General features: G+C 35.7%; 1 protein-coding gene across 1 annotated transcript; it reads left to right on the top strand.

Annotated features, from left to right (window-relative positions):
• Positions 1 to 15,232: 15,232 nt before the first annotated feature.
• LOC137965122 (non-specific lipid-transfer protein-like) lies at positions 15,233 to 15,580 on the top strand. The gene has a single exon (XM_068811522.1). The coding sequence runs from the start codon at positions 15,233 to 15,235 to the stop codon at positions 15,578 to 15,580; it is 348 nt and encodes a 115-aa protein (XP_068667623.1).
• Positions 15,581 to 15,791: the final 211 nt, after the last annotated feature.

Raw genomic sequence — 15,791 nt, 5'->3', positions numbered from 1 at the left:
GATGCCAACAATAGAATCCAGCTACGAAGATAATAGAAAACTATGAGACAGATACAAAGATGCAAACAAGAAGTTGCGATACCATCTGGTGCTTAATTGAAGAGGAAGTTGTCGTTGTTGCTAGAATGGTGGAATCAACAAAATATGTCAACCAAGAAGATACCAAGAAGATATACCAAGAATATATACCAAAATTTCCACCAATTGGTTAAACTATATCGGAATGGAAATCGGATATCGCCAATGCTTAAACAACAACAATGACACACACGGAATATAGATTGTGATCTTCTGATAAAAACAGTAATGTCCCAAAAATATGTATAATCTTTGAGGTGGCTAATGACTAATGCCTTCCTGATTGAACTCAAAGACAAATACGATGATGATGATACCAATTCTTCAAAGCTTTTGCTCCCCGTGTTGAGATGACACCCAAGGTACCATGAGAGCAACAACACTTCTGATGTGGCATGATACCACGAAATTATAGTAGCAACTTCTCTTACATTGCTGCTACCCAACGACTATTGCATAGAGCAATAGAAATCGATACAAATCTTTTTGTTTGGAAGTAGAACAAAACACCTTGTCAAAGGCAAATGTTCCATCGATTTGCTTGTTGGCAATGCATTGAATGGTGATCAATCTCAGAGTAACGACTACCAGAAGAGATCTTAGAGTAATGAAAGCATGTGGGTATCATGTGATAGCATACTCAAGTCATCAGACTCAAGTCTCAGCCCACAGTGTTGGTTCTAGAGATCTTTGACAGCAATGCTATGCTGGTCTTCAGACTTGGTTACTGGGAATCACTCAACGTAGGATCCCAGAGAGAAAAAAAAAAGATACCAAACTTTACCCACACAACCTAACATGTAAATGGCAGTAGTAAGTGGCAATAGTAGTAAGTGTTCATGATTCAGTTGTGTGCATAATTTCCAACTCAACTAGTGCTGCAAAAGTGTTCTCAAGAATTGATCATAAGTTGGATCTAATGTTGTCAAATAGTGCTTTTGTGCACTAGTATTTGACAACAGAGAAATAAAATGAAACTTGGACAACAGATTAGCATGCATAGCAACAAACAATAGTAATAAATAACAGCAGTAGATTAGCAACAATAGATTTCAACCAATAGTACCGATACCAGCAGTAGTTTAGTAGTAGTAAAAGAAGTGATATAAGAAGTGATCATCCTTCGATTCGAGCATTGTAAAAAACATTGGAGCTCCTTCATATCGCCCAATTTTTCATGAATCATAATCCAGACAAATAATTGGAATCCTAAAATCATAGCTCTGATACCATGTTGATTCTAGGATTCCATACTATAAAGTCTTCAACCTAAGATAATAAAAGAAAAAGGAAGAAAAAGAAAAAAAAGAAGAAGAAGAAAAAAAAGAAGAAGAAGAAGAAGAAGAGAGGACGACTAGGAGAGAGGAGAGAATTGAGGGGAGAATAAGGGTTGTTGAAGATCTCCAAATCCTTCCCTTAACCTTTATTTATAGATGTCAAGAGTACATAAACTACAAATATACTCTTCACCCTATAAAGAGTGAAGAAGAGACAAAAAAATATAATATATTTACAATAATGCCATTTAAGCTTGTCTATGCCTTTCAACAAGTAGTTTAATTGTAATTGGATTGAACGTGTTTCCTCTGTTATAAATAGATGTTCATTGTACTGAGTTAACAACAAGTCATTGAAGTTTTTTTCTTTGCTAAAATTCAACATGGTATCAAAGTAGGTTCTATGAGTTTGTTCTGTCAACCCACAGAGATTATGTTATCCATTTCTAATTTATCACCTCTACTAGTTTAGGTTTGTATTTTACCTTTTTCTTTATTTTATGTTCAAGTACTTGTTATTTCCTTGGCATTTACGTCCTCATAGTGAACTTTTAATATAGTAAATTCTATATTGACATAAAGATATTTGAGTTTACTTCCAAAATAAAAATGAATTTTGATAATCGGAGTTTTTTACAAAGAAAAATCTACATTTGAAGTAGCAAAGTTCAGACTGCAAGAGAGGTTCGAGTAGTAGCAGAAAGCTTGAACTTTCAAGTCGTTTTATACCATTAAGAAAGAGAGTTTATATTAAGAATTATATATAAAAAGAAATATTTGTAATTCTATTTTCTTACCTACCCATCCATTTCTCAATCTGAGTTTTCTAGAGGGAGATATCGATCTTGAAAGAGTCAATGGTCATGTTGGCCAAAGAATAAAAGTACTCAACACAGCCAGATTAAAGAGTCCAAAATTTATATAATTCTTTCTCTCAAAAGAACTATATTTTATGAAGAAAGGTTATATTTGGATGAAGGTATCAATTTTTGTTTTCAAAAGGAGAAAATTTTATGTCAATCTAATCTAGATTTAAGGAGATAATTGTATCGGAGTTGGCAATGGTCAAGTTGCAGAATGAAGAAAATTAAGAGGTCATAAAATATTCAAGAACAAAACTTTTTTATGTCAAATTAGTTATCAATTTAAAGCTCTTTGAGTCTAGTTTATTGAGCAATAAATATTTTATGATTTTGAGCTATATTTTTAGAGATATCAATATAGAAGTACTAAAGGTTAGATATGCCAAAAATCTTTTTTTTTTTCTATTATCTCCACATGCATTGACATGAATTGGGTTTCCTTTTCTCCTAAAATTTGAGTTTTTTATCCAAATTTCTCTTCTATCAAAACCTTGGGCCATCAAAATTATAGGTAAGTGTATTGGTTCACTGGAGGAATAGTATTTAAAATATTTACTTTTAAATAAAAATGAACCTAGTGTATCTAATTTATATTTGTTTATATCAATTTTTATAAGTTTCACTAAAAGTTTACTCACTAATGATTGCTTCTTGTACATTGGATGAGTAATTTTGCTAGATATATAATCATTACCCCTTTACCTCCCTAATTAACTTGAAATTTTTAAAATTCAACAAACATTTCTCTAGCTCCTATAAAGTATAAAACTAAACATTTCTTTGTAAGATGCCTCATAGAAATGTGTGGAGCCCAGTTGTGGATATATAATTATTTGGAATACATAAAAAAATTATAATTTTTATTATTACTTTTTTCACTTTCAAATACTCCACTCTAATTCTTTTTTTGGTGAAGATACCACATAGATTTGTTAATCCTGATATAAGGGTATACATAACTAGATTTTACTATATTAATTTCAAGATAAAATATTGCTCATGTAAAATTATTGTGCTTCCACTTTGTCTTGGATGTATATTCCATTATTTTCGTCTTGACATATGATATGAAGATAAATAGAAGATATATAAAACTATATAATTTTAAAAAAAAATTATGCCATTCCATGTTTCTTCGTTAGTACTACTACTACTCCTCTACTACTAATACTACTATTACTAATTTATTATTATTATTATTATTATTATTATTATTATTCATATTATTATTATTATTATTATTATTGTTGTTGTAAACTTTAAATTATAATTAAGAGCACGACTCAAAAATATAAAAATAAATATTTACTTAATAAATTATAGGGTAATTTTAAATACGATCTTGTTAAATATCATAATTTTTTTCTAGACTATTTTGTGTATTTTCAAACTCTTCTAATAGTAAACATGGTTATATATAGCAGATTTTACTAAATTAGTGGAATTTAATTTATTTGGAAATCATTTATCTAAAATTATAAAATAATATTAAAATAATATTTAAGTTGGGTCCATTTTTAGCCTAGGCAAACATCTACTTATTATGTTATTATGTTGTTATTATATTACTATTATTAAGCCTTGTATTAGAATTAGAAACATTATGACTCAAAAATATAAAAAAAATGATGACTTCATACATTATAGATTAATTTTAAATTTGACCATGTTAGATGTTGTATTTTTTAAATGTCAAAGGTATATAAATAGAAAAATTAAGCTACTTCGTATATTGTTCCATATATTGTTGTTTACATTTAACGGTAGTTTAGGTGAATAAACTGAATAAAAATTAATTTAAATAAAAAATTTCATAAAAATTATTAAAAAACCATGTAATTACATATGCAAAAGCCTAATAAAATAATGTATAAAAAATCATTAAAATAAACGTCACAAATTTTTAAAAAGTCACTAGAGTCATTTAAAATCTCAAAAAATACACAAAAAAACTAATAAAAATTATTGAATTACTCTTGTATATTCAATTAATCAATTAACTAGATACGAAATAAGCACTACCCATTCTCGTTTCATAAAAATGCTAAATGAAAAATTGACTAAATGGATAAAAGTTGATACCCCTAACATTTTCAAATTAGATTATTTAGTATACTTCAAACTCATATAAATTTCAAATTTCAAACCCCTAATATCCTTTCCCTCTTTCAAATTTAGCTAGGCAATAATATATTTTGCTAATATAGTTGTTTTTAAAAATTGACACCATAAAGATGTCATACTAAGCAACCAACAATTAAGTCGATTCATGGGATTGGTTTAAATAGCATTGCTTGTGACAAATATCTGCACTCCCACACTCATAAACACTTTTGGACATATGCTTGCACAGGTGTATCCACACTCACCTTCACACGTATGCTTGATTTTTGAGAAAAACACAAACACATGTCGGCAGGAACTCGAACCTGCCTAGGTTCAAATTGGGTTTGATTTAAATATTTTGAACTCGTGCTCAAGCCTAATAATTTTAATCAAGTTTGAGCTTGAATTCGAGCCGAGTTCAAGTTCCAACTTACGTTTAAAATTTTGTATAAAATATATGTTAAATAAATTATATATAAAATTATACATAAATTTTACGATCAGACGAGATTTTCTGAGAATTTTCATTTCTAATGAAAAGTCAAAACGAAGCCTCCCATCGTTGCCGAGTCCCGAAAGGTGAAAGCCAAAACAGGTTTTATTAAGTAACGGAGCCGGCTCGCTAGCTCGTGAACCGAACCACTGTTCACTTGAATTCGGCACGGTTACTTAAACGACCATGAAATATTGGTCGAACTCAATTCGAAATGTTTTCGTTTCAAACCGAACTTATCCGGATCCAAGTCCTAAAAGGCAAAAGCCGAAACAAGTTTTATTAAGTCACCAAGCTGGCTCACGAATCAAACTGCGGCTCACTCGAGTTCTTCTCGGTTACTTAAACAAATAGGAACTATTGCATAAACTTAATTCGAAACCGGATCCAAGCCGAGTTCGAGCTATTTGTGAACCGACATGGTTCGATGCCACCCCTACACACGTACGGACCTATAAACATACTAAGGTTATATATTAGAAATTATTTTATTTACCATATGCTAATTTAGTATATTATAAAAATATTATATTTACCACATACTAAGTTAGTGTACTAGAAAATTTGTTTTATTTATTATATGTTATTTGTATAATATGCTAAAAAAAATATTTTTGTTATTTTATAACTAAAATATTACTATAAGTGAATTTTTAATGTTTAATAAATTTTGAATTCATAAAGTATGTGAAAGGGAATTTTTATTTTCCATTATAAATTATAAATATTTTTCTTTTGAGTAAAATTTATTTATTATATGTATATTTGTATCATAAGTTAAAAAAAATTGATGTATTTTTATCTTATTGTATACCTTGTTTATATTATACAAATGTTTGTGCATAAGGTTTATGCAAATTATGCTATAAATTCTGTTATTTTCAAGTGAACATCAAGGCGGCCACTCACTCCATTTTTCCTTGGGCGTAGCATTAAATGTCTAACCACCTCTTCCTCACCGGTCTCTTCATCAAGAGTCCGATGGCCGGCTCTGCTCTTTCTATATATTAACACAACCAGGCCTTTCAGACAAACACAGGCAGCAGAGGCAAGTGAGAGAGAAGATAAAGCAAAACCCATCTCCATTTAGCCATGGCTCCCATTGCAGTTCGCTCTATTGCTTGCTTTCTCCTCCTTTCCGTCTTCTTTGCTCCCTACGCCGAGGCAGCTATCACCTACGGTCAGGTGGTGAGCGCCCCCACCCCATGCTTCGGCTACCTGCGCTCCGGAGATCTCGTTTCAAGAGGGTGCTGCACCGGCGTGCAGAAAATAAAATCCCCAGCTGGCACTCCTGCAGACCGTAAGACAGCCCGTAGCTGCATTAAGAGCACCGCCGCCTGGTTGTCCGGCATCAACTTTGGCCTCGCCGCGGGCCTCCCTTGATGCAAATAGAGAGCACAGATCACAGGAGGAAGATACTTCTTAAATCATGATTGCTAAAATCTTTATGCGTTGGTAATTGTTTAATTGATTTCCCGTAAGATTCAGTTACCATATTGGCAATCCCGTCATAGTTTGTTTCGTGATTTTCAGATGTAATCCTTTAATGATGGAGAGTTGAGAGAAGAACGGTAGTTGCCGAATTTCAAAAAGAAAAAAAACAGAGAGATTTCATGAACAGAGAGATTCTATTCGTTTTTTTTTTTTCCTTCTTGGACGTCAACGGGAGGTTGGCTTTGGTGGTTTTCACCATTTTGGTATCACAACGTACATTCCGATCCTGAAATAGCCGTTCTAGAAAAAAAAAAATTCTCCGACGACCGTTAGTCTCCGTTAGCGCTTCAAGAGGCTTCTCCGTCTCCGGTTCCTCATTTCCGATATCAACATCGGAGAGATTTCCGTCGCTAAGAGGTTCGTTCACCTTGTCCTCACCTGGTTCCGAAAATCAGAGCTTCAGAGTCACCGCCACAAATCTTCTATTGCCGCCGGGAAGAAATACCGAAATCAAAATCACCGTCGCAGACCTTCCTCGCCGTTGCCGTTGCCGCCGTTGGCACCATCGGTATCTGTTATTGTATTCTCTCGTTAAATTTTTTAGCAGAAAATTTTTCGTTTCCTTAGCGGCAGAATTTTTTTCTTTTGGTCCGAAGAACAAACGGAGAAGACGAACGCTGAATTAAATCAGTAATTTAATTTGAGCCGAGCCAAAACCAATTGAGCTGAGCCGAAAAAAATAGCGGACGTCGTCAACGACTACAAAACACACAGACGCCGAGGCGTCACGTTTGAAGGCCTCCTGGTGCAAGGTTTCTTTCTTCAAGGAACGCAAGTGTTTCATGCCGGTTACTCACAGTGGTAATTCGTACAATATGTCGAATAACCAAAATCCAAACATTGATCTTCCCCAGCTTCAAGTGCAGATCAACCATCTCGTATCTGTTTTGGAACAGATTGATCAAAAGTTGGATACAATGGAGGAACGTCGAACTCGAGATGAGTTTGGACCTCAAAATAGGAGAGTGCTTAAACCTCCTTCGGAAGATGAAGTAAATGGCAGTGAAGGGAACGAAGAGGATGAAGAATATAGGGAGAGGGACAGGGGATTTGGCGATCATGAAGCTCATTTTGGGCGGCATGGCCGTAGATTTCCCAGGGGACGAGGAGGACGTGGACCGTTACCCTCGTGATGAACCAGCTAAGGGGTTGAAGGTGGAAGTCCCAGTTTTTTTTTTGGGAAGTTGGATCCCAATGCATTTGAAGATTGGTTGACGTCCATGGAGGATTATTTTGATTGGTTCTCTGTGTCCGAGGATAGAAAAGTTCGTTATGTTCGTATGAAATTAAAGGACATGTACGAGCTTGGTGGAGTAGCGTGGAAGAACAACTACGTCGTACTCAATGTGCGCCAATGTCTAATTGGGGCGAAATGAAGGAACGACTAAAAGAGAAGTATTTGCCAATTGATTATGAGCAACTCACGTTTGAAGAGATGCTGCAACTGAGACAAGGAATATTGAATGTTGATCAGTATACAGATCGTTTCCATGAACTGACTGTTCGCAGCAAGGTGGTGGAAAATGAGCGACAAACACTGGCTCGTTACCGCACGGGCTTACGTAATGAGCTGCGTAAAGAGATGCAAATAGCACGGCTTCTAAATGTTGATGAAGCTTAACAATTGACCTTACGAGTTGAAAAACAACTGGAATTCTTCATCGGGGGACGCACGTCATCTATGGATCCCATGCAGGAACACGCATCAACACAACAATTCCAGAAACCACCTCTGCTCACAGACCAAGGTAGACACATCGTGGTGGGTGACCAAAGAGGAAAGGCCAAACTTAAGGGTGATGGACGACAATGCTACAAGTGCAAGGGGTTTGGACATTTTGTTGTAGTTTGTCCTACGAAAGAAAAAAAATTGGCTTTTGTGTGTGGAAAAGAACTTAGAATGGTTGATACAGTTGAAGGAGTTGAAGAAGAAGAATACGAAGAAAATGACAGTGAAGATGAGGAACACTTGGAAGCAATCGATCTACCTAGTTTGTTATCCACCGAGTTTTGACTGGCACAAAAAAGAAGTACAAAGGTGGTGGTTCTGATTGGAGGCGTACCAACATTTTCCATACCCGCATGGAGTATGGTGGTCGTGCGTTAAATGTCATCATTGACAACGGGAGTGGAATGAATGTTATCTCTAATGATGTGGTGGAGCGCTTGGGTTTGATAGTTGAAAAACACCCCACCACGTATCAAGTAAGCTGGGTTAATGAAGATAACCACATCTTGGTAAAGCATCGTTGCTTGGTGAAGTTTGCATTGGGAAGAAACTATATGGATGAGGCCTGGAGTGATGTGATCCCTATGACCGTTTGTCACTTATTGTTGGGTCGACCTTGGCTCTATGACAGAAAGATGTTGTATGATGGGTATGCCAATTCCTACTCCTTTAAATTTAATGGCAAGAAATTCATTTTAAACCCTTTGCAGATTTCTGAGTTTGAGACCCAACCGAAACAAACAAAAACAGAAAAAGTTGTTCCAGTGCTAACCATTCGGCAGTTTACTCGAGCTCTAAAAGGAAAACAACTAGTGATGTTGGTGGTGAACCGAGAGGTTAAACAAGATGATGGTATTATCCCCAACGAATTTACGAAGATGCTAGAGAAGTTCCAAGACATCATGCCCAATGAGATGCCGAGACAGCTACCACCATTGCGAGTGGTGCAATATGCCATTGATCTACTCCCAGGTTCTTCCTTGCCTAATCTCCCACATTACCGTATGAGTCCCACAGAAAATGAAGAACTCAATCGACAAATTCAGCAATTGCTTGACATTGGGTTCATCCAAGAAAGTCTTAGCCCTTGCATCGTACCAGTTCTACTTACACCCAAGAAAGACAATACTAGGAGGATGTGCGTTGATAGCCGAGCGATTAAAAAAATAATGGTGAAGTACCGGTTTCCTATTCCCCGACTTGATGACATGTAAGATTTATTGAGTGGAGCATCCATCTTTAAAAAAATTGATCTTCGTAGTGGGTATCATCAAATTCAAATCCGTCCCGGAGAAAGTGGAAGACGGCTTTCAAAACAAAAGAGGGCTTATTTGAGTGGTTGGTCATGCCCTTCGGACTAACCAACGCGCCAAGCACATTTATGCGTGTCATGACGCAAGTACTCAAACCTTTCTTGGGCAAATTCGTAGTTATCTATTTTGATGACATTTTTATTTTTAGCCATTGTTTGCAGGATCATTTAGACCATGTGTAGCAAGTCCTGGAAACACTAAAAAGAGAACAACTCTTTATAAACTGTGGCAAGTGTTCTTTTATGAAGAAGCGGGTGTATTTCTTGGGGTTTATTATTTCAAACCAAGGGGTAGAAGCCGATCTTGCCAAGGTTCAAGTAATAAAAAGTTGGCGGGCTCCTCGCAATTTTTTTGAAGTGCGCAACTTTCATGGGCTGGCAACATTCTATCGGCGTTTTATACGGAACTTTAATACCATCATGGCCCCAATCACCGAGTGTTTGAAGTCAAAACAATTTTTGTGAACTGCATCTGCCAATAACGCCTTCAATGAGATCAAAACGAAAATGGGAGAGGCCCCCATTTTGAAGCTTCCAGATTTTTCCAAAATATTTGAAGTTGCATGTGACGCATTGCATGTAGGTGTGGGAGGAGTACTCAGCCAAGAAGGACATCCTATTGCCTTCTACAGCGAGAAACTCAATGAGGCCCGTCGGCACTATTCGGCGTATGATATGGAATTTTATGCTTTGATTCAAGCTCTTAAACATTGGTGTCCTTACTTGATTCATAGAGAATTTGTTCTCTTTATTGATCACGATTCGTTGAAACATTTGAATGCTCAAAGTAAGATGACCGCATGACATGCTCGATGGATGGATTTTCTACAGCAATTTGACTTCGTTATCTAGCATAAGTCTGGAACTGAAAACAGAGTCCCATACACATTAAGCAGGAGGCCCCATTTGCTAGTGATATCGTCAGTTAATACTTTGGACTTTGACAGCTTTAAGCCGCAATATTCTACAGATGCAGACTTTGGCGCTATTTGGCATCAGATCACGGAAAACACGAATGCAACTAATAAAGAATTCTCTGTCAAATATGGCTTTCTATTCCTCGGCAATCGACTATGTATTCTGTGCGGCTCTTTCAGAGAATTTGTTATTTTAGAGCTTCATGGAGGGGGCTTAGCAGGGCATTTCGGTATTGATAAAACATTTGCCATGGTCTCTGACAAGTTCTTTTGGCCCCGACTTCGTCGCAACGTGCATAAAGTTGTGGTTCATTGTCGGGTTTGTCGAATACAAAAAGACACCAAACAACAAGCAGGTCTCTATACCCCCCTTCCCATTCCAGATAGGCCTTGGCAGCACCTTAGTATGGATTTTGTGCTTGGATTACCCAAGACCCTACGACAACATGATTCCATAATGGTTGTGGTGGATCGTTTTTCGAAGATGGCTCATTTCATTCCTTGTCACAAGACTTACGATGCTTCCAAAACAGCAGCACTATTTTTCCAAGAAGTTATTCGGCTGCATGGCGTTCCAGCTACCATAGTGTCCGATCGGGATGTTAAGTTCATGAGTTATTTTTGGAATACTTTGTGGGCAAAAATGGGGACAAAACTCCTGTTTTCTAGTGCATTTCATCCTCAAACTGACGGCCAAACCGAAGAGACCAACCAGAGTTTGGGAAATTTATTAAGATGTTTAGTAGCAGACCATGCAGCAAGTTGGGACTTTGTATTACCGCAAGCTGAGTTTGCTTTCAATAACTCTGTTAATAATTCCACTGGTTGCACACCATTTGAAGTGGTATATGGTTTTCGCCCCAAAACTCCACTGGACCTCCACACTCTAACATTGCCTTCTCGAACTAGTGAAGTTGCATTGGATTTCTCTACTTGCATGAAGGATATCTATGAGGAAGTTAAGTGGCGTCTGTCCCTCAGCATTGAAGCATATTCTACCACTACAAATATGAAGCGGTAGGATAGGCAATTTCAAGTTGGCGATAGGGTTCTTATAAGATTAAAGCTTGAACGTTTTCCTCCTGGGAGTTTCAACAAGCTACATGCTCGACGTGCAGGACCTTTTAAGGTGGTTAAGAAGTTGGGTCCTAACACCTACGTTATTGACTTACCTACTGACTATGGCATCAATCCTGTTTTCAACATTGAAGATCTCACTCAATTTCATGATCCGGAAGAACCAGTGCTAGCAGCCTCAGATCTAATTGCCCTACAAGATGCAGTTATTTGTGTTCCAAAGAATACCCGCCCAAGAGATGAAATTGCGTCAATACTCGATCACCAGTTTGTTACTACATGGTGTGGAGGATATTACAAATTTTTAGTACAATGGAAAAATCGTCCCCTATCTGATTCTGTTTGGCTACAAGCTCCAGAACTCAGTCGACTTCACCCCGACTTATTTGCTGCCTATGTTCTTCAAAACTTGTCGGAGTCAAGTTCTCCTGAGTGGCTAGCAATTGATGCAAATAGAGCGCACAAATCACAGGCAAAAGATACTCCTTAAATCATGGATATAGGATTTATTCAGTTGCTAAAATATTTAGGCGTTGTTAAGTTGTTTAATTGATTTCCCATAAGACTCGGTTGCCATATCGGCAATCCCGTCATAGCTTGTTTCCTGATTTTCATATGTAATCATAGAGAGTTGAGAGAAGAACGGTAGTTGCCGAATTTCAGAAAGATTTCATTAACAGAGAGATTTTGTTTGTTGTTTTTTCCCTCTTGGACGTCAACGGGAGGTTGGCTCTGGAGGTTTTCACGATCCCTTCTGCCTGCAAAGTCAGCATTCCCTTCAAGATCAGCCCTTCCACCGACTGTTCTAAGTAAGTTTCACACATACTCCTAGCAGTCTTTGCTTTCCTCTCTCTCTCTTCTGATACTCACTGGCTGCTTTCACTTCTGGGTTTTCGAATTTGATATTGCAGAGTTCAGTAACGTTAATCTTCCCCTGCGGAAGACGTTTCCCTCGCCAGTGAGCTACTGATCAGAATCAATAAGGATTGTACAAGTCTGGTTGTGTGAGATCTTGTAATCATACGAGTTTGATAGCTGTTTCTTGCCGCTGTATGCGTTCTGTGTCTCTCTGTATCGATCATTTCATTTATCTATAAGATTTCAGAGCTTTATATGGCTAGTTACTATCTGTCTTCTCCTCTTTGACTGATACTGTTTCTTCGATCAAGAGCGTCGTTCATACTGCTACTAGCTGCTATAAGCCTTAATAATAATAACAATATTAATAGTAATAATAATAAAAAAAATTATATTAAAAGAATATTTAGGCTGGGTCCATTTTTAGCCTATGGAAACATCTACTTATTATGTTATTATTTTTATTTTATTGTTATATATTATTAAATTACTATTATAATATAAGCCTTGTATAAGAATTAGTAACATTATGACTCAAAAATAGAAAAAAACAATTCATAAATTATAGAGTAATTTTAAATATGGCCATGTTAGATGTTGTATTTTTTAAATGTAAAAGGTATATAAATGGAAAAAAAATAAGCTATTTCGTATATGGTTCCATTTATGCATAGTTTATTGTTCCATATATTGTTATTTACCTTTAAGTTGCCAAAAACCATATCTGCTATAGTAGTAACAATAAGAGAAATCTTGTTGGAGGTGGCCTGGCTATTTGTATAAGTCATCAAAAGCTTTATCTTCTGACGTTGTGCAAATTTTTCGACAGACATAATCTTTTGGCCTTTGGTATTTTTAAGAGTCATCGTAGTGCAAGTTGACAACAGTTCATGAGTAAAAATCCAAGGTAATCAATATGAGAATTTCCTTCTTCAACAAAATTATTTTGATTAAAAAGATCCAATATGCAGCAGCGAGGGTGATGAGACACAAAGAGTGAGTCAAGTTAGATTAAGATCCCGAGTTAAGCCGAGTCAAGAGATTGAGTCAGGTTGAGTTAATAGACCGAGTTGAGACGAGTCATGTTCTGTGTCAATCTGAGCAGAGTGGAAGACTCAGGCTGAGTCAATCCAAGTTAATTGATGATCCCATGTCAAGGGACTCAGGTCGAGTAATAGATAACCTTTGGCTCAGTTTTAGACTTTTGACATCCAAATGTTGTTGTTGTTGTAAACTTTGTATTATCATTAAGAGCGCAACTCAAAAATATAAAAATAAATATAAATTATAAGGTAATTTTAAATACGATCTTGTTACATATCATAATTTTTTTCTAGACTATTTTGTGTATTTTCAAACTCTTCTGATAGTAAACATAACTATATATAGCAGATTTTACTAAATTAGTGGAATTTAATTTATTTGGAAATTATTTATCTAAAATTAAAAAAATTTATTTAAAAGAATATTTAGGCTGGGTCCATTTTTAGCCTAGGAAAACATCTACTTATTATGTTATTATTATATTACTATTATTAAGCCTTGTATTAGAATTAGAAACATTATGACTCAAAAATATTAAATAAAAATGATGCCCTCATACATTATAGATTAATTTTAAATATGACCATGTTAGATGTTGTAAGTCGTATAAACAGAAAAAATAAGCTACTTCGTATATTTTTCCATATATTGTTATTTACATTTAACGTTAATTTAGGTGAATAAATTGAATATAAATTAATTTAAATAATAATTTCATAAAAGTTATTAAAACCCATGTAATTATATATGCAAAAGCCTAATACAATAATATTTTAAAAAAATCATTAAAATATACATCACAATTTTTTTTTAAAGTTACTAGAGTCAATTAATATCTCAAAAATACACAAAAAAAGCAATAAAAATTATTGAATTACTCTTGTATATTCAAGTAATCAATTAACTAGATACGAAGTAAGCACTACCCATATTGGTTTCATAAAAATGGTAAATGCAAAATCGGCTCAATGGGGAAAAGTTGATACCCCTAACATTTTCAAATTAGACTATTTAGTATATTTTAAACTCGTATAAATTTTAAATACAATGAAATTGAGATAATGGCCAACCTCGATAAGTCTAATATCCTTTCCCTCTTTCAAATTTAGCTAGGCAATAACAGATTTTGCTAAAATAGTTGTATTTAAAAATTGACACCATAAAGATGTCATACTAGACAACCAACAATTAAGTCAATTCATGGGATTGGTTTAAATAACATTGCTTGTGACAAATATCTGCACTCCCACACTCATAAACACATTTGGACATATGCTTGAATTTTGAGAAAAACACAAACACATGTCGGTCGAGTCAAGCCGAACTTGAACCTGTCTATGTTAGTATACTAGAAAAATTGTTTTATTTATTATATGTTATTTGTATAATATGCTACATTTTGAGAACAACACAAACACATGTCGGTCGAGTCAAGCCGAACTTGAACTTCTATGTTAGTATACTAGAAAAATTGTTTTATTTATTATATGTTATTTTTATAATATGCTAAAAAAAATATTTTTGTTATTTTATAACTAAAATATTACTATAAGTGAATTTTTAATGTTTAATAAAATTTGAATTCATAAAGTATGTGAAAGGGAATTTTTATTTTCCATTATAAATTATAAATATTTTTCTTTTGAGTAAAATTTATTTATTATATGTAAATTTGTATCATAGGTTAAAAAAATATGATGTATTTTTATCTTATTGTATACTTTGTTCATATTATACAAATGTTTGTGCATAAGGCTTCTGCAAATTATGCTATCAATTCTGTTCTTTTCAAGTGAACATCAAAGCTGCCACTCACTCCATTTTTCCTAGGGCGTAGCATTAAATGTCAACCACCTCTTCCTCAACGGTCTCTTCATCAAGAGGCTCTGCTCTTTCTATATTAACACAACCAGGCCTTCAGATAAACACAGGCAGCAGAGGCAAGTGAGAGAGAAGATAAAGCAAAACCCATCTCCATTTAGCCATGGCTCCCATTGCAGTTCGCTCTGTTGCTTGCTTTCTCCTCCTTTCCGTCTTCTTTGCTCCCTACGCCGAGGCAGCCATCACCTGCGGCCAGGTGGTGAACGCCCTCACCCCATGCTTGGGCTATCTGCGCTCCGGACGTCCCATTTCAAGAGGGTGCTGCACCGGCGTGCAGAAAATAAAAGCTGCAGCTAGCACTCCTGCAGACCGTAAGACCGCCTGTAGCTGCCTTAAGAGCGCTGCCGCCGGGTCGTCCGGCATCAACTTTGGCCTCGCCGCGGGCCTCCCTTCTGTCTGTAAAGTCCGCATTCCCTTCAAGATCAGCCCTTCCACCGACTGTTCTAAGTAAGTTTCACACATACTCCCAGCCGTCTTTGCTTTCCTCTCTCTCTCTCTCTCACTTACAATCTAGTTTTTTCCATCTTCTGATACTCACTGGCTGCTTTCACTTCTGGGTATTCGAATTTGATATTGCAGAGTTCAGTAACGTAAATCTTCCCGGCGGAAGACGTTTCCCTCGCTAGTGAGCTACTGATCAGAATAAATAAGGATTGTACAAG

This window comes from Aristolochia californica, unplaced genomic scaffold, assembly GCF_029961685.1.
Source record: "Aristolochia californica isolate CCGP_79_NKW_82.1479 unplaced genomic scaffold, dmAriCali1.0.hap1 SCAF_5, whole genome shotgun sequence".
Lineage (NCBI taxonomy): Eukaryota > Viridiplantae > Streptophyta > Magnoliopsida > Piperales > Aristolochiaceae > Aristolochia > Aristolochia californica.
This window is presented reverse-complemented; position numbering and strand designations above follow the sequence as displayed.

Bases quoted from the DNA above. Each gene is read 5' to 3' on its own strand.
- LOC137965122 (XM_068811522.1), top strand. From the start codon at position 15,233: ATGGCTCCCATTGCAGTTCGCTCTGTTGCTTGCTTTCTCCTCCTTTCC.